The 22302-nt window shown below is 41.2% G+C and overlaps 1 protein-coding gene across 1 annotated transcript; it reads left to right on the plus strand.

Annotated features, from left to right (window-relative positions):
• Positions 1-568: 568 nt before the first annotated feature.
• dhx35 (DEAH-box helicase 35) lies at positions 569-9366 on the plus strand. Its single transcript, XM_084917790.1, has 21 exons — positions 569-697; positions 1095-1222; positions 1335-1427; positions 1760-1837; positions 1984-2088; positions 2475-2536; positions 2777-2846; positions 2976-3035; positions 3566-3678; positions 3790-3886; positions 4010-4168; positions 4420-4630; positions 4771-4895; positions 5142-5196; positions 5360-5550; positions 5671-5748; positions 5858-5987; positions 6123-6204; positions 6338-6409; positions 6562-6673; positions 7692-9366. The coding sequence occupies exons 1-21, from the start codon at positions 658-660 to the stop codon at positions 7728-7730; spliced, it is 2100 nt and encodes a 699-aa protein (XP_084773916.1). The 5' UTR covers positions 569-657; the 3' UTR covers positions 7731-9366.
• Positions 9367-22302: the final 12936 nt, after the last annotated feature.

Consider the following 22302-nt stretch of genomic DNA (forward strand, 5'->3'; position numbering starts at 1 on the left):
GATGGAACAGGGAGATTCAAATCATGGAGGTGCAAGAATATAGCTATTTAAAATAAACTTTTACGATGTCACAATGATGCCATAAAGTTTCACAAAATCACACGCTGCATGAATTCTGTGTTAACATGCTGTCTGCATCATCAGTTCTGCTCCAATCATATGGCTAGGAAAAAACTTTAGTTTCTATTGGATCATCTCCGAAATTAATTGGGTGACATGAGCACTTTCTTTGTTTGAGCTTTTAAAACATTAATATCTCAATACAATATTATATGACTTCACAATGACACAAAGTGACACTAGATTTCCAAGTTAGCAATGGTGGCATCAGCATAAAAGAACAAAGTTTTTAAACAACCCTTCCCGTTTAGGGGGTTTATCTTGTTGAACCCGTGCCATGAAGGCGGGTCAGAAGCCAAAAGGGCTCCAAACTGGTGCTACCGAGATGTACCTAATAAAATGTCCAGTGTGCGTATATATTGAAATGTAGTATTTATGACGTATGTAATTAACAGCTTGAAAAGTCAGCGTAAACTTCCCCTTGCACCTGTTTTTGAACGAGCTGACATCGTTCATAAAAACGAAGGAAACAGAGCTTGTGACGTCGTCCCCCGGCTATGCAAAGGGGGGGGGGGGATATGTGACGTAGAAGCCAAGATGGCGGCTCCCCTCTCCACGATGAAATTTTGGAAGCCGGGTAAGTAGGAATAAAAGAGGATAGATTAGCTTGTTGGTGGTTTGTTCGGGTTTGTATTTGTTAGCGTGAGCTGCTAACGTCGACCAGCGAGTCTCGGTGCGGCTGCAGCGGCGTTCACGGCAGCTGCGTGATTTCTGCAGCCGGCGCAGATCAGCTCGGTTTAACTGCGCGGAATCAAACTATAACCTGCCAGAGGAAAACAGACACACGCACTGTGGAGCAGGGTACAATAACACACATGATGGAGTTTGTGTGCGCTGAAACCTTTCTTTTATCGCTCTGCCATGACATGTTCATTGCACCAAATCAAATCCTCCTAAATCCCTTTTTCCTCAGCCTGCCTGCGTTTAAATAAAATATCTTATCTTCTCCTCCTTCACCATCTGCTCTGCTTCAGGCTCTGAGGCACCGGGGATCTCAGAGGAGCGGGAGCTGAACTCAGAGACTACCGGCTCCCCCATCATCTTCAACCCCCACACCGCACTCTCCATAGAGAAGCAGCGACAGAAACTCCCCGTTTTTAAGGTTTTTAAACCGGTTTTGCACCTGCTCTAATGTTTACAGGGTTATTTTGTGATCCCCTGTGCTTGTTGTTTAATTGTTCATTAAGTGCTTCTCGTTACTGCTGCCCCTCCAGCACAGAAACAACATCTTGTACTTGGTTGAGAGCTTCCAGACTGTAATCATAGTCGGTGAGACTGGATGTGGGAAGACGACACAGATACCTCAGGTTAGTGTGATTTACTCCATGCAACATTTATGGCATAAAAAATGGATGAAAAAGAACAGTTTTCTTGCATTTATGATAGCAGTCAGGAAAAAAAAAAAAGGGGGGGGGGGTACCTTCAAAGTCATGCTGCAGTGACTCACACCTTTTCATGTGGATTAACTCCCACAGCGGTTTAACATGACCTTGTTTTTTGGTGCTTAGTAGCCTCTTTTGAAAGCAAGTGTTTGGACCACATCAGCTAGAATGTAATTTATGCACAGTCCACTTTTCATGCTTTGTACTTCCCTCCTTTTTTGGATCTACCTTCTCTTTTTTCATGTGATTTTCGTCAGTACCTGCTGGAGGCTGGCTGGGCAGCGGAGGGGAAGGTGATTGGGGTGACACAGCCTCGACGTGTGGCTGCTATCTCTGTAAGAACCCCACTGATCTCCTCTTATTGCGCGGCTCCTTCACTGTTTGCCAATGTCATTCCCTTCACAGCAGTTCAGCTCACACCGAAGGTCACACACATTCCTTAAACTCTGTATTTTCTCCCCTCTTTGTTTCCTGCTGATAGGTAGCTAACCGTGTGGCAGAGGAGAGAGGGGCCCTGCTGGGCCATGAGGTGGGCTACACTATTAGATTCGATGACTGTTCTGATCCCCACGCTACGAGGATCAAGGTATTTGCTTGTCAGACGTGTTTGTGGCCTTAGCGATAAGCGTTTTACATGTGTGGTTGTAGGAAAGCCCAGTTCTGTTTGTGTGGGGGGAAAAAAGGTTTTAGAGGTCGTATTTGAGAAAACCAACTTGGACTTATCATCAATATTTTAAGAGACTAATTGGGGATCAGCCTCAGCAATACGGATATTTGGGGGGCAGTCCTAACACTAATATGTCATTATTTGGGGGAAAATATCTAAAATAATATATAATCTAAAGATAAGAAACCTTGTTTTCAAGAAAGTGTGTGGCTATGATTACTGGCTCTTTGTAACCCATGGGCAGAAATTTCATTGAATCTCTCTGTAAATGTCCTTCAGTGCTTAACTGCACCTGTGTGCTTCAGTTTCTAACAGATGGCATGCTGGTGCGAGAGATGATGTCTGATCCACTTCTGAAAAAGTACAGGTACATGACTGCAATAGAGCCATTAAGCAGTTCCTTTTCTCTGCATGGCAAATATGGTACTAGGGAGGCCGCATGTACAAAACCAGGACACAGAGCTGTCATGATGCTGGCCTCTGATCTTCACACTGAGATATCTGCTAAAAATCCTAACTCTTACATGTAAAGTTGTTTTTGTTATAAAGTATTAATTAATGTTTACTTTTTTGCAACTAATGTTCTTCATTGTACCCTCACCCAAAGTGTGTTGATGCTAGACGAGGCGCATGAGAGGACCCTCTATACAGACATAGCGATTGGTCTGCTAAAGAAGGTAATGCCCGCTGAAACGAATCTAAATTTTACGTTAATGTCACTCATTAATTTACAGCTGTTTAAGTAGGAGAGAAAGTTGTGGCTCATTCCTCTGACTTTCATCCGTTTCTCTCCGATTTTTCGGCAGATTCAGAAGAAGCGACGAGACCTGAGGCTGATTGTGGCCTCTGCCACTCTTGATGCCAAGGTGACTGAATCATTAAGATGAGCAGATATGCTTGATCAGACAGAAAAGATAAACAAAAGACCGACAGAGGGAAAGCTGATGTCAGGTCAGATCACGTTGTACTGACATCTGCGATACCCTGATGATAGAAAGACACAATCAGGCCACGATTGTGTTAAGCATTACCCGAGTCAGCTGAAATGTCATATCAGATGTGTACTGTACGTTCAGTTTAAAAAGGCTTTTATCTACACGTGCCATGTTTTTCAGCTAAACGGCGCTGGAAGTTGTGAACTTTCTCAAATGTCAGAGTGAGGGCAACAACTGTTTCTTTGGCTTGGTTAAAGTGAATTACACATTAAATTCAGTTTTAAATGTTTAATGTGTTAAATCTTTGCCAAGCCTGCCAGCTGTGGAAGCAGTGTAGTTGGCTTCTTTAATGTTAATGCAATTATAATGCCTCAATTCAAACGTGAAAAAAAATCAACTAGTGGTTAAAAATGCTTTATTAATGTCCATTTTATGAATTGAAATATGAATATTATGTGAAGAAATTCCATGACTTCTTCAACCTGAATGAGTCCGGCGATCCGAGCAAAGACACCTGTGGAATTCTGACAGTAGAGGGACGCTCTTACCCGGTGGATATCTTCTACACCGTCAGGTAGGCAACACACAGAGTCCAAACTGAGCAAATAGTCTGTTATTTTTGCATATTCCTTTTTGTTGTTGTTGTTGTTGTTTTTTTCCTGAGGTATGTTTGGTTTGCTTTCAGTCCTGTCCCAGATTATGTGAAAGCCACGGTGGAGACTGTGCTCAAGATTCACGAGACTGAGGATGATGGCGATGTCCTGGCTTTTCTCACTGGGCAGGTTAGCAGCCATATAATTTACTGACCTAGCTTTTATTCAACATCAGTGTGAAAACAGTAAAAACCAAATCATCCTATATACCAGGTTTCTTAATGGTTTCGATTGTTTTCTTTTTCACCTTAGGAGGAGGTGGAGAAGGTGGTGTCCCTGCTGCAGGATCAGGCCAGGACTCTGTCACGGTACGGCATGAAGAAGCACCTGAGAATTTTGCCCATGTATTCTGGTCTTCCTTACGCCGATCAGATGAAGGTCTTTGAGCGGGTGCCCTCTTCTGTTCGCAAGGTAAAAATCTTGTTTTTGTGTGTTTATATGGACAATCCAAGATGCAAGTCAAGCCAAAAATGTAGCTGGATAATCATATCAACATTTTTAGTTAATGGATGAAATAACTGCCATTTTTGGCATATATTAACAATCTTTTACTGTTATGATTAATTTCTTGTAATGATAGAAATGGTACAGACTAGTGACATATGAGCCAGCACAAGCAAATAAACCTTTATTAACACAATATCATTTCATTTTTCTTCCAGGTTGTGGTGGCCACTAATATAGCTGAGACCTCCATCACTATAAATGGAATTGTATTTGTCATTGACTGTGCGTTTGTGAAGCTGCGAGCCTATAATCCTCGCACTGCCATTGAATCGCTGGTGGTCACGCCCATCTCCAAGGCTTCAGCCAGTCAGAGGGCGGGGAGAGCTGGACGCAACCGACCTGGGAAATGCTTTCGACTGTACACAGGTATGTATGAACCTCCAGCCATATGATACACGCAATGAACACATTTTTATTTACATTTTTGTTCATTATAACTCGCTTTCCCTGTCTTTTCTTGTCTGCATGTCTCCCTGTCCACTTTATCGCTGCTGTTCCTTTGTCAGAGGAGGACTTTGAGAAACTGCCGGCTTCCACTGTGCCAGAGATGCAGCGCTCCAATTTGGCCCCTGTCATCCTGCAGCTCAAAGCGTTGGGCATTGACAATGTGCTGCGGTTCAGCTTTCTCTCTGTGAGTGGCTCGCTTTGAATCCACAGAGTAGCTGTGATGTGTTCACCCACTGTGAAAGGAATCGTAGTTTATATTTTTATTAGAAAGAGAAATGTGCCAAAAATGTGCATAGCAACTTTAAAATGAATGCAGTTTGTGTTTTTAAAGATGTCATGGCCTCCTAAGAGTGCTAATTACCACTCCATTGTGTCTTTTAGAGTAAATATTGTGCTTAAAATTGCCTTTATTTTTATTATGATTTATTAGCCTCCTCCAGCTCAGACTATGGTTCAGGCACTGGAGCTTCTCTACGCTCTGGGAGGTAAGAAACAAGGTCCTTAAAAATTATGTGAATTAGTGGAAAAGCAAAGTTTGTCCTTCAACTATAGGACTAGCTTTCAAAATCCTGCACTCACAAGCTTCTTCGAGGTAAAATGTCCTCGTGCAAAATGCAGACTCATCGCTAATTTTGTGTTTCTTGGCAGGTTTGGATCATTACGGCCGTTTGACTGATCCCATGGGTGTGCGGATGGCAGAGTTTCCCCTCAGCCCCATGTTTGCTAAGATGCTCCTAGAGTCGGGAAACTTTGGGTGCTCCAAAGAGATTGTTACCATAGCAGCAATGATGCAGATTCAGAATATATTTGTCGTGCCACCCAATCAGAAAAAAGCTGCTGTAAGTGGAAACCGGCCCTCAGATGGAGCATGTTGTATTTTTAGCAGAAATGCTAAGTCAGCAAAACAATTATCCTATTTATTTATTTATTTATTTATTTTTTGTTATCTCTGCCTGCAGGCCCGTGAGCACAGGAAGTTTGCAGTTGCAGAAGGAGACCACCTCACCATGCTGAATGTGTATGAAGCATTCATTAAGGTATAGTTGTGAGCGCACGTATGCACATTCCTCAGACTGTGACCACGAACTTTGCCAAAGCCTGGAGTAAAGTCAACTCTGACCTTGTGTTTTTACTTCTTTCCGGCAGCACCAGAAGAGCTCCCAGTGGTGTCAGGAGCATTTTCTCAACTACAAGGGTCTGCTGCGAGCTGTGACTGTACGAGAGCAGCTCCGGCGCCTCATGAACAAGTTTAAAGTGCCGCGAACATCCAGTGAAGGTATGCGTTTTCTTTCTGGGCTTGTACCAGCCGAGTACACACATTCAGTCCAAGACACATTCTGACTTGTTAGGCACGAAGTCTCCTGTTTTTAAGCTGTTTCACCTTAATCTTCTTGATGTGTGTCTCGCACAGGTGATCCAGATGTGATCTTGAAGTGCATTGTCTCTGGATTTTTTGCTAATGCAGCTCGCATTCACCATTCTGGTTCCTACCGGTAAGGACAAACGTCTGTCACTTTATTAGATGTCTCAGTTTTCCCACCAGAGGGGTTTTAACAGTTTTCATGTTTTGTTTTGTTTTTTACAAAAACCACTTGGTGCACTCCGTCATTCTTTTTCCTTTGCCAGGACTTTACGAGATGATCGTGAGCTTCACATCCACCCAAACTCTGTGCTGTACGGAGAGAAACCTCCAAAGTGGTCAGTGTTCATTCTTTTAGCTGCTGAAGTGTCAGTAATGATCTTAAGGCTTTGCAGAGAACTGAAATGCCTAAATGTTTCTAAAAGCATCTTTTATTTGGACATGTTTGAGAGAAACGTGCTGTAAACATTTCTGTGTTGCGTTCTTTCAGGGTTGTCTTCAATGAAGTGGTGCAGACATCAAAATACTACATGCGTGACGTGACTGCTGTTGAGTCCTCTTGGCTGGTTGAGTTGGCCCCTCACTTTTACAAGCAAGCCAAGGTATGTCAAACAATTTAAACTGACTTACTCCAGCTTATTATTTGTTATTAATCTCAAATATATATTGTGCAATAATTGTTGTGTTTTGTTTTTAATCTCAGTTCCAAAAGAGTTGTGATGCTGTGTAAAAATGTAAATAAAAATGATGCGCAAATCTCGCAAACCCATATTTTATTCACAGTAGAACATAGGAAGTATCAAATGTTTAAACAGTGGCTCATTTTGAATTTGTTGGCAGTAACGTGTCTCAAAAAAACTGGGATGGGGTAACAAAAAGCTGGAAAAGTAAGGGGGTATTGAAAAGAAATGGCTGGTGGAATATTTTGCAACTAATTAAGTGAACTGGGACTGCGCCTAGAGATTGTAGAGTTTCAGAATAATGGTCTTCAACATAAAATTGCAAATAATTTGATTCATCATCATCCATAGTACAAACGATTCTGTAGAACACAGAAGATTAACACTGTTAATCTTGACGTAGCATTTTCAGTGGGAGAAACATTTAGTCTCTCATCTAAGTGACTTCCATTCAATTCAGTTCTATTCAATTTTATTTGTACAGCGCCAAATCACAACAACAGGCGGTTTATATTGTAAGATAGATTCTACAACCCAACAATTATATGACTCCCCTATGACAATCATATTACTCAACAAGTCCAGCAGCTGGTCTCCTCAGCTCATAGATGGTTACATACTGTTAAAAGCAGAGGGGATGCCACGCAGTGGTAAATGTGGGCTCTTTCTAACTTTTCTCAGACATGTTGGTGCTATGACATTCAAAACAACCCTTTTTTTTTCTTAAGAAAAAAACTTCTTTTTTTTTTTTATTTCTACATTCCATCTGATTTGAAGAAAGATGTGAAAATCACTGCATTTTGTTTTTATTTACATTTTACATAGTTTAACAACTTACTTGGAATTTGGGGTTGTATGGAGACAGTCTGTGAACAAGCTTACAGCTTCTGTATTTTTTGTTTTTGTTTTATTATTATTATTATTATTTTGTGTCTTTTAGCATGGCTCGCTGGCCAGCAAGAGATCCAGGGTCCTCTAAATCTCCTCATCACTTCACCACGATAAAGGAGGAAGAATAATTTACCACTGTGCCCCTTCTCCATTTCACTGTATATAAAGATGTAATATATATATATGTATATTTATTGTCCACCTGCACAACCCCATCTACACTATGTGGCCATGCTACACTGGGATTCAGCGGTATAATTTAAATGTTGATGTAAACATTTTGAACTTGCTCCATTTGAGTGTGTCTCAGTTTTGGCTGTGCTGTAGTGTATGTTCAGTCTATGAGAGTAAATGCTAATGAATGTGAAATGAGTCTAGGCTGTGTCTGATCCAGTGTCCATTCTGGGACGGTCATGTAGTTCGTGTGTGTGTGTGTGTGTGTGTGTGTGTGTGTGTGTGTGTGTGTGTGTGTGTGTGTGTATATAATCATAGCAGGCTCAGGTCCAGGGAAGGGCTTCGGTGCCACAGGCCTGTCCACACCTGGTCCCAGGCTGCATTTTTTTTTTAAAAAGTGCTATATTTTGTTTCCTGTTGCCGATGGATGATAGAAGACCCTGGTCTGTGAGGACGTGCCCTTTAAGAGCATGTTTTTGTTTGTTTGTAGTTATTTTGCTTTCCCCATAAACTGGGTGCCTTTTATGTTTAAATTAGTTTACTTAACCTCAGATTTAATTTTGATGTCTTATAAATTTCTTTTCCTTCATACAGAATGTAGTGGTATATATTTCCAACACATCTACAGCATACCAAAACTCATGGTTTTGTTCAGTCAACCTGAGATCCTCCAATAATGATACTGTGAAGGGATAGCATTACTTTTGGATCCTCGTTTTACACTCTTACCGCTCGACTACAGTATAGCTCAGACATAGTGGCCTTGTCACCACTTTGTGCCAGTTTATTTTGACAGTGTGTTTTGCATTTCATTTTGAAATGTAATTGTAGATGTAAGGGGGAAAAATTACACCCAAACATTGTAAACAAAAAGCTGTGAAACTAAAACAAATGAAGTGCCATTTGTTCCTGTGATGACGTAAAGTGCATCCGAAGCCTCAAAAGACACTGTAGCAAACATCTGACTTCTTCTTATGGTTTCATAGTTTTAACAAGTCCGTTTGTTTGTTTTTGTTTGTTTAGTAAAAGGGTTTTTACATTCCACATGTATGGATTCATGAGTTTGTCTTTTTGTTTTCCTTCAGAGGTGTTTGGCCCTGAAAGCTTCAGTGAGCTGTATAATAAAGGTTTTGATATTATACTCTGCTGGGATCAAACCAGTACAGTTACTCCTGCCACCAAATTTTACATCTGCATGCCTGTTTTTTCTTCTTCTTTTTTTAGGTTATAACTGTAGATGCAAACAAAACAAAACACCAAACAGTAGGTAGGCAAACAAATTCAAATTAGATGACTACGATTAAAAGTATCTCTGCATGCTAAGTTGTGCTCTGATGTAGACCTGTACATTTAAGATCACCTCGTAGACTTGTTGCAGATGAAAATATTCGAGGTGACTTGTTCTCTCTCATTTTGTGCAGACACTGAGTATGTATGCAGCCAAAGCAGTAATCTGTAGACCCGTGTAACAGCTTACCTCTGAGATACAACCTGCCACCTGCCATGTCTTCCTCCCATCATCAAATAAAGCCTTACTGTCATACACTTAAGTGCCGAGTGTCATTTGCTGTGCTCACTTAACTCTTTAAAGCCAAGTGCATTATATTTGATATATAATTTTTTTGAGACTTTTACATCATCAGCGTATTGGTTTTTTTTGTCCCTTCCCGAAAAACCAAAATAAATCTCACATTAAATTTATAAGGAATAAATTAATCAAAACTAATGTCTTTATATAGACTTTTAAATTTCAACAGAAGTTTCAATAAATACTATTTTCAGAAAATTTGAATTTTATAAATTATTTAATGTTTCAGGCTTTAAAAGGTTAACTGGTGTTCTTGCAGTACATGTGTCCGCCGGGGGGTGTCACCATTGCACCGCAAACAGTGCCGCTGAGGCACAATTATTCAGAAGCTCATCAGTAAGTGCAGAGGCATTTATCAGTGTCTGTGTGTATATTTGTTCCGCTTGTGGTACGTGCGTGTGCTGTAAGTGGCTGCTTTTGCTGTGACAACTTGCTTTGTGGATCATTTGGAGATGCGGTCTGATGAGCGCCTGGGCCCTAGCTGCAGTAATCTGTGTACACAGTCGGAAATGTAGACACTGCATGAGTATATTTAAGCGCATTTGGCACAGATGTAAGTTTTGTTTAACTGAGACTTTTCTGTTTGCTTTATTTATTTATTTATTTTTTATTTTTAAAAGGCTCTTTTTTTTCTTTAAGCTTTCCTCCAACTTCTAGGAGTGTGCAGCAAATGCTCTTTGGGCCACATGTTACTAGATACTACAAAACAATCCAAACAGCATGTCGCAACCTTATTTTTTGATATATGTGTTGCATACAAAATTTTACAATGCACACAAACAACAAACCAATCAAACAAAAATAACAAAACTCTTTGGAGTTCCTAGTGAGGGTGGAAAGGTCCAGGGGTTCAAATAATGTGAATTATTTGAAGAACAAACTTCTAACACCAATAATTGTATGTCTTTTGAAAGCTACTTGGAACAAGAGGGATATGGGTTTAAGATGGTAGCCAGGTCTCGCATACAAAGGCTAGCTGAATGGCAGGTGAGCGTTTTACAGGTGCTTCAGTGTACGGCACACACCTGACATGCAGGCTGAGCAGCAGGCGCCATCTTTACGTGCATTTCTACCAAACTCACTGCATCAATTATCTAGTGAATATCTACTGAGTGCTTCCCCAGACCGTGCCCCAACACAGACATGGTATAAAGTTAAGATGTTGTGTACAGCATGGACGCTTTATTGCTCATTGAACTATTTTGCCTTTAAGCTGATAGCTAGTAATGTAGCTGGCTAGATTTATGGCAATGCTTACCTAAAGTGATGCTTCTAGTCTGATGCTGCTGATGTTAACTGACGGATTTAAGATGAGACGATAATGTTAACTTTCAGGCGGTAGCTTGTGCCAGGGTAAACTTTATGAAGGGGTCCTAATTAAACAAACAATAACAAGAGTCCCAAAATTACAGGCCTAAGGAGTAAAAGTTTCTTTTCTTTTTTACCTTTCTGTGAGTTCGGTTGGGGTTGAAAGCCTGATTTTTTGCTTAAAGTCTTGAGGCTAACCTGTGCTGCACATTTATTATTAGTTAATGCAGGTGGTTGTGGTTTGATAACAAAATGAAGCATGCTGAGAAAGAGTTGGAGTTTACAGTAGAAATGAAAGCAAGGAAGAAAGCTTACATACTTGCTGTAGCAGCCAGTAGCCAGCCTAAATAAAGAGGGGGGGTTGGTGCAGACACATATCTTTCCATGGTGTAGATAATCACAACAAGATAATATTTTAAATTGGGCCAGAAGCAAAAATAATGAGCTGAGTTTTGTTTTTGTAAATTATTATTTAATTTCTAATTTAATTTCTTTCTGTATGTTCTTAGTAGGCAGGTGAGTCACCCAGTGTAAGGAAATAGAGGATCTCCTCCCCATCTTAAGGCTGCGAGTACAGGTGAGTCCTTTAAAATAGGGATAAATGAGAATTTCAAATAATGCATATAATGTCTCAGTCTCCACAGAGATGCCCAGCATTTACACTGCACATGTCTTTTTAAAGTGAATACTTTCTCGTAATGCCAGTGCACAACAACAGTCATTTCAAGCCACTTTACATTGTAAGGTTAAATTCCCTAGTATAAGAGCCAATATTAATATGATTTATATAGTTATATGTGGTTTTTATCATTGTTAGAAGCTGGAAGAAAGGCCAGAATTTTAGCCCTTAGTTGACCATTCGACCAAATATTTCCATAAATTACTGCATATAAAGGCAACTGTATAATTTCCATTACCTCCTGTTATTCATTTTTTAAAATTCAGATTGCTTTTATTTGTTTTTCTTGCCTCTGTTAACCCACCTGTGCTCTTTCATAGCCATTTCTGTTGTTATCTAGTGATGCTAGGTTATGTGGTCATTTGAGTGTCTTTTAAAACACTAAATGCACTGCAATGCAATGCACCTATAACATAGTTTGCTCAGTCGCATTGTCACAAAGGCACTGCTGATGCATCTTATGCATTTGGTGTGCTCTTTGTTTTAAGGATCTTCGGTGGTACGGCACATTAAGCTATGGTGTTTCTGTCTCACTGTCAACTGACGGGAATGATGAATTTCTCAACCTGACATCTTCGTGGAGGACAAAAACAAGTAAGAGATGAAAGGCTACATTACTACACGTGTTTTTCAGTTCCACTCAGTTGCCCATTAGTGTTGTATAACCACATACATGTTAGCTGACAGCCGGAGGTATCAGTGATTAATAGCATGCATGTGACTCGGACGAGGCAGCAGTTTTGAACAGGTTGTGCGTATGTGGTTGAGCGTTCCTCGCCATATTTCAGCACTGTCAAAAAATCATTGACATGTTCCATCCAATTCAAAGAATGTTTAACTGTTTTAAAGCGCTTGATGGGAAAGCAAGCCATGTGTGACTTGTAATTACCCCCTGTTCAAAGTTTAGACGTGTTTTGAAAGAAAACATTGTGGTTAATATTTCCCCACTTAATTGGTAATGAGTGCTTTTTTACAGCTTTTGCAAGATTTTGTTTGTCAGAGGGGTTCGCGGTGTACTAAGATTAGGTTTATGATTAGAAATGTGATGATGTTACTATTTTACCTATTTACTGTGTGGCTTGACCAAAAATTGGGAAATACATTCTTGTTTGTTATTTGAGTCCGTTAAGATTTTTCTCAGTAAATGTTCTTAAACATTAACAATTTCATGATACTTACACAGTTAAAAAGATTAATCCGCTTAGAGGTTGATGCTCACTGCTGTCATTACCTTGATAATAAGGCGATTTAAAAAAGGGAACGCTTCTATAGTTGGTGCATTTAAAAAGAGTGCAACATAAGATGGTAATTAGCGTACTCGTGCAGAGAGATAGGAATTTTTGCAGTCACGTGCAAAATCTTGAAGAATAATCTGTTAAACTACTAGCACCTATTTTATCTGACCATATTCATTAGAAGAAATAACGTGTTCTGGGATATATGTATGCGATTATCTCTCTGAATATTTTTTATAGCATCAGAGGCTTTATTTCCAAGCAGCCTTATGCATGGGTGAAAAAAAGAAGCCTTCAAGCACAGGAGGAATTTTTACATTTGGGAGGGAGGATGCAATCAGTAGCGTGGGACTTGCAGAGGCCTCCTCGGGTGACAAATTGAAAGTGTCTCGGTCTAGTTTATAGCCCTGATCAGGTCAAACGAAAAATATTGGAGGTCTGGGTGAGGAGACAGGCCCGCCTGGTGCAGATAAATGGACTGATCATTTCTTATTGAGAAACAATTCCTAAAAGGTAGTTTACTGTGTGACTGGCGAAGCGGCGAGCGGAGAGCAGAACACGCACCCACTGCTCCCTCCCTGACCCTTCCTCCACTGCCGGAATTAAATGGATAGAGAGAACGCGTGTTTCTGATGGCACTCCTCCGCCAGAGAGACACTCCATTTGTTATGAAGTAGGGGTTCTGATGAAGTGCAGGGAGCTCCTTTTTCTTTTTTCCTCCTTTTTTCATCCTTCCTTTCTCAGGCACTACAAGGCCGGCCTTCAGTCTGCTTCACATGAAATGGATGGAAGGAGCCGATTGAATTTTACACTCCCCTGGTCATGATTAATGTGTTTGGTGAGGACTGTCTTGGCAGTGAAACGGCTTTACCACTAGCTGGTGCTCAAGCTCCTTCATGGCTGTCGTCTGATAAGTTTGCACAGTGGTACTGTAGGGGTGGGGGGAGGCTGTTAAAGCGGGGCAGTTTTGTTGAAGAAACTGGTCTTCACATAGCCAGCAACCCTTTTAACTCATCTCCCCTTGTGTTAATAGAAAATCTCTTGCCTACGCTCGCTTGTTATTACTTCACGGTCAGTTTCTCAGTGTGCTCTCTAACCCGTGTTACTTGGCAGGCCATGCTATAAATGCCAGTTTATCACTTAACCTTCTGTGAAAAGGTGGGGGGAACTAATGAAAGATGCCAGGTGATGTTAGCAGACACCTTAACATATGCTGTAAGTTTACTTATTCAAACTTCATGCATGGATGTGAAATGGCACCACTTTTTTTTTTACAGTGCAACATTTGACTTTGAACATTCTTTAGCTTGTAATGGTAACAGCCAAGTTTCAAATTAAATTGTTAATTTTGTGTTATGCATATTCAATTCCAAAGCAAGTAGAGCCCTAATTTAAAGGCACAAACTTCATGAAACACCCAAAGCAGTATTTCCCGAGCACACGCACTCTCTGGATGTTTTCAAGCACACCTGTTTTTTTTGGCTCATGAAGTTGAATATGAGGCATCGCGATAGTTCAACAAACGATAAGAAGCATCTCCTTGGAAATTGCCTGGAAAGTACAAAGCGACACAACAACAACTCATCAGAAAGTTTTTCAGCATCATCTGGTCTGATTTATGTGGTATTTGCACATGACTGTCCACTGTGAGATAAAACACAGTGGGTAGTAGTTAATTATGGCACTGCACTTCTCAAATCAGAGGATGCAGATTTAACACTATACTCTGCATCAACAAAAGTACTGGGACAGCGGCACATTACAGGAGCTGCTCAGCCATGGAAACCCATGGCATGAAGCTCCCGGCACACAATTTTTATGCTGATGTTAATACTGAGGAGGTTTGGAGCTCTGTAGTCATAGAGTCAGCAGGTCTTTGGTGAATTTTCACATCATATACACCAGCACTTGGTTACCTGGTTGCTTTTGTAATGTGGCTGAGCTGCTGTGTTTTTAAAACACTTGTACTTTGCAATAATGCAACATGGATCATGGAATATCTAGGACAGAAGAAATTTCACAAATGTGCGTGTTGCAACTGTGACATCCAGTTACACTACAATGTCAAATTCCATAAAATCTTTGCAACAAACTACATGGCTAAATGCTTGATTTTATACATGTGTGGCAATAGGACTGAAAATGCCTGAATTCAAAGAATAAGGGGATACTTTGGTCCATATGGTGTAGGGATCACCAAGTGCGTGGAAGGATTAATGAACTAAAGGAGAAGCCTTTTACATAATTCAAAGCAGCTATTCCTTTACTATTCATTATGTATTATTTTTAGTCCACTGCAAACTGTTTTACTGATGCACATGTTTAAACACACTAGGGCTGCCACGATTAGTCGACTAGTCACGATTACGTCGACTATCAAAATCGTCGACGACTAATTTAATAGTCGACGCATCGTTTGAAGCTTTGTAAGATCCCAAAAGACGCAGGAATAAGTAGTAGGATTTAAGAGTGTAATAACGGACTGAAACAGAAGATGGCAGCACTGCACGTACAAGGATGCCAGCTGCCGTTAAACCCCGAAGAAGAAGAAGCTCTGTCCCAGAATTCATAGTGCAGCCCAGCTCAGTTTCCAACAATGGTGGCAGCTAGTTAGTTTTAATATTACTCTTATTATTCTTTCTGGGTCACAAAATAAACATTTAACATATTTTCAGACGAGAATGTAGCTGTGTAAACCTCAAATATCCGCTCAGTTTATCAAGACACCACATATTTTCAAAAGCGCGCCGACGTTTTCGGAGACGTCTGTTACCCACTAGCTCGTTAGCTAGCCGGGTGCAAGGCTCACTAGAGCCGGTGAGAACACCGGACTCCCGGCAAATCGTTTTCAAACCCACCGCCATTTTTCGCTACTCAGGTTAAACATATATAAGTCACTTAGATAACTTAAAAATTTTTCAGTATTTTATTTGTTCCTGAGTAAATCGGTTTGGCTGAGATTAAAGTTATAGTTTTTACACAGCTGAATAAACGTCAAGCAGACAACTGATTATCAGAAGTGTGAGATGCTCGAGAATATACTCCGGTGTCCCGTTATATTTTAGATAGCAAGGAGCAGATGGCTGAGTTTATTAAACTCCACCGAAACAATCTGCAAACTTCATTAAAATTTAATAAACTATCATCTTGTCTTTATTTTTAATTAGCACATACCTTAAACACTTAAAGCTGTAAGCTAATGATAGTTATATAAGAGCAGATGCTGCTGGTGCAATAAGCTGTACGTTTTATGTTCAATGGATGCATGATCTGATTAGTCGACTAATCGCAAAAATAATCGGTGACTAGTCGACTATCAAAATAATCGTTTGTGGCACTGTTTTTTCCCAGCTAGAAGGTCCTGAATTGTAATCCATTACCTGGCCGGGGCCTTTTCCTATGTGGAGTTTGCATGTTTTCCCTGTGTCTTTGTGGGTTTTCTACAAGGTACTCCAACTTCCTCCCACAGTCCAAAAACATGCAGTTTGTGGGTTTAGGTTATCCTGAATTGGCCATAAGTGTGAGTGTGACCGGTTGTCTGTCTCTCTGTGTTGGCCCTGTGACAGGCTAGCGACCTGGACAGGGTCTACCCTGCCTCTTGCCCTGTGGGCAGCTGGGAGAGGCTCAAGTGGCTCTGGGACCTTGAATTGGATAAGCTGAAGAAAGTGGATGGATTTATTTTGTTAGAAATCACCAAAGCACCTGCAGATTAATGTGAGATGGGGATTAGCTTCTGGTTAAAGTCCAAGACACATTTTGCACCAAAATGCCACTTTGCGCCTCCTACCTGTTTTCACCTTCTCTTCAAAGCTGTGCACGGTGTGGTTGGCATCCAACTTCTACACATTTATTTTAAGTTCACGATGTTACCAAATTGCTGGTGTTCTGCTTGCACTGTTTATTGCATTTTAAATATCACCTTGAATAATAAAGAGATCATTCATCCTGTTTGTGTATCTAATGATTGTGTATCCAAAATCTGTGATCACATATCCAACCCTGTATTTGAGTAACATGAATTTTGTAATTTTCAAAAGTCATTATGTTTGTAAGTCCAATCAACATCAGCTCATTTCTCTTTTGTTATAAGGAACAGTTTGTAAATGTGTAAAGTAGTAAACAACTCAGGTAATCACAAGAATGTGTTTTTACAGGACACAAACTTTAAATAAACATAGTTTTACTAAGATAAGATTATTTTATTATCCTTTGAATTAGAAAATGAACCCAGAATTATAATCTGGGGACAACAAGCTGGATATCTTCAAAGTATCTGGTGATAAGAGACCCATATTTAATGGCATTAATGGCAGCAAGGCTGGAAGGAGTGGACTGGATTTACAGAAGTGCCTTAGATGAGAGATCAATAAAGAGGTAACTGAGTGGATAAGCCAGACTAAGCAGGAATAGGAGCAGGTTTAATTTTGCATAAATAATGTACAGTGTGAGAAGAGAGAGGGCAATAGAGGTCGGACAGCCAGATTGTGGGTCAGTCCTCCATTTTTATAATATGTCTCCTCCAGTATTCAGGTGCAGTTTATTTCATTTTATCTTGTTTGTTCATCAGTGCTGTTCATCTGTTTCTGAATTAATTTCACCTTCTGCTGTAGACACATGTAATCTGTTTATAGAGTTATAGCCAATAGAAACCCAGTAAGTGGATTTTATGTTGCCCTGCTGGAACTCCCAGAGATTTCTCCTCCATCGTCCAAGCCCTGCTTCGATCATCAGGACTTCAGTGGATGATGGATGGAGCTGTCTCCCTCCAGGTTGTCTTAGCATCTGTTGCATGGTGCTCACTGTATCCTGCATGGTTAATGCTTGCATGCACACAGATAGACCTCTACCACTGGGTGTGGGCCGTTTGGTGGGTAATGATGTAAAATGAGAAACACAAACCTACCTTTCAGCACCACATAGAAATGGTTTGAAATTACTGTGATCTTACATAATGATATCATGATGTACGCTTTTACAAACTCTCTAAAGGAGATGATCCACCCTCTTGAACCTCAGCTAACTCTTAACAAAATGGGTTTCTGTGGCTGAAATAGTCTAAAGGTGGTTAGCTGACCAGTTTCAGCTAAAGGTACGGAGGTTGGGGGAGAAGATAACTGAAGATAAAAACAATAGGAGAGTGACGAAGGAAGGGATGGCTGAATGAGGGAGAAATCAATAGGAAATCAGTGTTTGGGGAAGGCCTGTCGTTTATCAGGTGACACGGTTAAACAGCGTTAAGGCACTAAAAGTGAAAAATAAGGGCCATCCCCATGCTGGTATTGATCACAGCGGAATGGGGCGGCAGAAGGCCGAAGCCACTAATAAAATAAGACGTATCTGAGTGGGAATCAGCCAGGGATCGATGGGCTTGGTGATCAAGGCCAAAAACATCTTCACTGGGATTAAGCTCGTTCTGCTCTCTTCTGCCCCCGTTATACACCTCAGTGTGAGTAAAGGATGATGTGATAGAAGCGGTGGGGTCACTAAGAGGCTCTTCAGACGGGGCTCACCTGTTCAGTAAGAAATTGTAGCATAGAGTGGAGTGAAGGTGTCGATTATTTGAGACAACTAGACAGAAGAAGGGAGAGAACGTCTCTCTTGATGTAGCCAGCAGGATGTCGCTGGCTTTGATACCTGGTTTAACTCTATCTGATGAGACACACGTCTTTATTTTTAATGATTAATTTTAATTACCTACCAGTGTACATCAAGATCTTAAGAATGATCTGACAGGATACATTTCAACACAACCTGGACTATTCAACTTAGCCCTTTCTATGGATTGTAAATCATTTATCCCTGTTTAAGCTGTTTAATTTACACAGATTTAAAAAGTAGCTAACCCTAATATGTGTTTCAAAGTATCCTGAATATTAAAAAATAATTTGTCATTCTGGGATTATTGAGTAATAGCAGACTTGTTTTGAATCAAACACAAAAAGAGCCAACAGACAAAGCTTTATATACTTCACAAAGATTACTTTTTAGGTTTGCCTCATCAGCTCTTATTGGTGCTCTGCTGTCAATAACAATGACAATCCTGCAACATCTTTCATTCTCTTCTTGTCTTTATCTTCATCACCCTCATTTCAAAGCAGCTGTGTTGGTGTCATCATGCCAGAGGTTTTGTCTCAAAATGGGGCCATAACAAAGAGGAAAAAAAAATAAAAAATCAGTTGTTGTGGCTGTTTAACATCTGGGTGTGAACATTTAGCAAGTGCAGCAAAGCCTGGAAAAGGAGGGTTTTTAGTATTATTACAGTTTCTTACTTTGGCACACTTTGGCATTAGAGGGGTGTTGCAAATAGACAGAATAGCGCTATATGGAACATAGTTTCTTACTCCCTCTTTTTCATGCTCTTGGTCTTCAATTTTTGCAGACCAAGGATCATCTGGAGAGGATAGGGTAGCAAAGATGCAGTTAAGTTGAAGCCCGTGGAAGCCTTTGTGTCTGTTTAGTTCTTCATAAGCAGACACTAGTGAATCCAAGTGTTCCAAATGTGAATGAGGACCACATGTTTTTATGTTCTGAACCCCGTTTGCTTTCTCTACTCAGTATAACATCTGGCACATTCAAATGTGTAGAAACTATTGGCCAGCTGCTCTGTTCACTGCTCAAAATGAAGTCTTTTAGTATTTTCTTGTACATGCAGCTGTGGTATTCACAGTGACCACTATCAGTATTAGTGAGGAACAGTGTTTTCCTTCTATCGCCACATTTTTCTTCTCCTCTTTCAGCTCTATGTTTAACAAATCCTACAAGTGAGAGGCAACCAGAGGAGCGCAGTGTGACAAATAGCAGCAGATCATGCAGAAAATGTGCAATGCTAAACATCGGTTACTACACATGGGAGAAATTGTGTGTTTGTGCAGTGTTTGCTGTCCAAGGAGTTCTGGTAGCAAAGTGGAAAAAAAAACAAAAAAACAGGATCGCTCTCACAGCTGGGGACTTGGAATTGAATACATGGCTTCATTTTCACAGCTTAAAAAAAATTATGTTGAGGAGGGCAGAAAATCTTGCTGGGGTTTTGAGTTTCTTTTGATGTGTCCTGATGACGATTATGAAATCCAATAAAAACTAATTAGGAAATTAGGAGGTAGATCAATAAAGTTTGCTCTGGTGGAGCATGCTGTGTGCGTGTGTACGTGTGCGCATGTGTGTGTGTATGCGTGGCGGTCATTTTTTGTCGACCCCCTTCTGCCCAGTAAGTGTGTTGCAGCTCTGACCTGGCCAAAGCAATTGTTACTGATACTCCTCTGTGGATTCAGTCTGCCCTGCGCTCATATGGCTGTAATTTATATTTTGTTGACTGCCGGTTTCTTCGGCCGTGTGTAATCAGATTCTGTGAGTTCTCATTTTTGCTAATTCCACCCTTCTAATGTTACAACTAATGTACCCTGAAACCTCTTTATTGCGCTTTATTGCTCCAGCATTGCTTTACTTACTTAATTTATTTATTTAGAGTTGGTTTGACCACCCACAAAAACAAGTGACGTAGTGGTGGTGCATTGACAGGAATGTGATGGAGAGTTGTATGAGGTTTCCGTCTCGCCCTTGCCTTGACAGATGAATCGGTGTGTTCGGGTTTTGTATAGAAAACAATTTGATCTTGAATTTTACACTTTCAACACTTTGAAAAAAGTTTAACGGTCATGAAATGAATCTGTTTATAGGATAGCCTTCCAAACTAACCATCATTTGAGAAGAGTAACCAAGACCATGAATACAACTCAGTTTGAATTGTGAATGGAGTTGAGGTGTGCAGTGGCGTTGGAGCGGGGGTTTAGCTTTGGGGTATGTGGTTAGCCGTGTAGGTTCAACTCATAGGCCTGTAGGAAAATAAATGAGTTGCCAGGCCAAGCCAGGCCAGGGCAAGATGGTCACAGGGTGTATTGGACAGTACCAGTACCTGCTTCCCTCTCTGACACCCCAGTCCTCTCCTTGGCCCTACTTGCCGCCCACCTTTCAGTATGGAAACAGGCCCTTATTTAGCGGCCGGACTCGTCCGTGTCCGCGGCTGGCTATTTGTCCTTGTCTAATTATGGCTGCTGGCTGCTGCCCGCATGCACATGACTAATGGAGGGGCTGGGAACGGGGAGGGGGTGAGGCTGGGTGCAGGGAGGAGGCAGTGGGGGAAGAGGAAGCAGTGGACGAGCAGACCGGCCGCTGGTGATTTGTGGATCAGGCACTCTGTCATTGCCCTGGACCCATTTGTCTTCAAGAGCAGTCGGGAAGAAGAGGGGTGGAGATGGAGGGGATGGTGAGGGTGAGGGGGCGGTGTTGGTGGTGGGGCTCCAGGGCAGAAAATGGTTTACAATGACTCCCATTTTCAAGCACTTTCATCCTTGGCCGTAGCAGTCTGCATGGTTTGCCAGGAGATGGGATGGAATGGGCGGCTGACGTGATGTAGGATATGACAGAAACCTTGACAACTCACTGCTGCTATTTCTTTTTAGGGGTTTAGCTTGATGGCCACCCTCCCTCTCCCCTGAGAGCAAGCCTTATCTGTTTTCTCCCTGTCATGTGGCGAGAGCAGAGGCTCTGTGGATTCAATCCTCTGCTGCCTGCACTCAAACTTAGAAACTAGCTGTACCACAACATGCCTGACTATGCACACACATTGCACACACCGTAGGCCTTGTCTTACATATTTTTTAAGGTGATCCTGAGATGATCCAGAGAAATTAAATAGTGCTTTTAAAAATTCCTATTTGGTGGTAATTAGGTATGTTTGTAGTAAAGTACTTTTTAGGTGGATTTTGTACCAGGCTCTCATTCTCTGCTGGCTTTTTTTTTTTTTTTTTTTTTTTTTACCACATTTCCCTCCAGTTATGTGGAGGTAGCTGAAGGCACCTGCGTCCCTTTTCCTCCTGGAGTCCTTATTATCCCGAGCTTAGGTTTCTTCTGCTGCTCAGACAAGAAAGAGCAGCAGCAGGGCAGGAACTACTAACTCTGTATTGATTTTATACAGTTTTTTATCTGCCCCCCTTTTGCTTTTTCTCCTGGTCTTTTTAAGTAAATAAACACAAGATTTGTCATGTTTGTCCAGGGAGAAGAGGGGGTCGATGGAGGGGATAGGGGTGGTGGAGAGGAGCCAGGTCCAAGCCTCGCACTAGGTCAGCCATGATTAATTCTGCCATCTCATGGATGGAGGCATTCGGGTAAGATTGTTGAAGGGTGCCTGTGGAGCCTCTCTCTGACCTCCCTTGCTCCTGTCCCTCCCCTAACGCTCCTGGGCAGCCCTGGTCCTAAATCACCGACTGTCAGTGTGTTGGCAGAACAATGGTGCAGGGTCTTCTGTTCCATCTCAGGCTCCAGCCGACTGGACACGGTTTCCTCCATCGTTAGTGTGAGTTCGTAGCCTCTCTGGTCCTTCCTGGCCCCTGAACCCCACAGGACCCACAGGAGGCAAGGGCTTAAGCTTTGCCTGGCTGTCTGATATGTTATTGGGCCTGCAGACTGCTGGTGTGGTTCTATATGCAGATTATTGTAGTGTAGTCATGAAGTCTGATTTAGAGTGTTTTATTTATCTGCTTGTATAAGTACTTTTTGAAAACGTTTTGACTGGTCATCAGTAAGCAGTTAGAAATTGTGTCAAGGTGACTTTGGGCTCTTAGAAACCAATATAGTTTCTTTCTTCTTCTTTTTTTAACAGACTAAGGGTTAATTTGTTAAT

This window comes from Perissodus microlepis, chromosome 20, assembly GCF_051167445.1.
Source record: "Perissodus microlepis isolate ML-2025 ecotype Zambia chromosome 20, ASM5116744v1, whole genome shotgun sequence".
Classification (NCBI taxonomy): Eukaryota; Metazoa; Chordata; class Actinopteri; order Cichliformes; family Cichlidae; genus Perissodus; species Perissodus microlepis.

What these genes read in the sequence shown, in the direction of transcription:
- dhx35 (XM_084917790.1), top strand. Translation starts at nt 658, where the DNA reads ATGGCGGCTCCCCTCTCCACGATGAAATTTTGGAAGCCGG. An exon ending in TGCGGTTCAGCTTTCTCTCT is followed by an intron (nt 4,896 to 5,141) that starts GTGAGTGGCTCG and finishes ATGATTTATTAG; the next exon opens with CCTCCTCCAGCTCAGACTAT. An exon ending in TGTATGAAGCATTCATTAAG is followed by an intron (nt 5,749 to 5,857) that starts GTATAGTTGTGA and finishes TCTTTCCGGCAG; the next exon opens with CACCAGAAGAGCTCCCAGTG.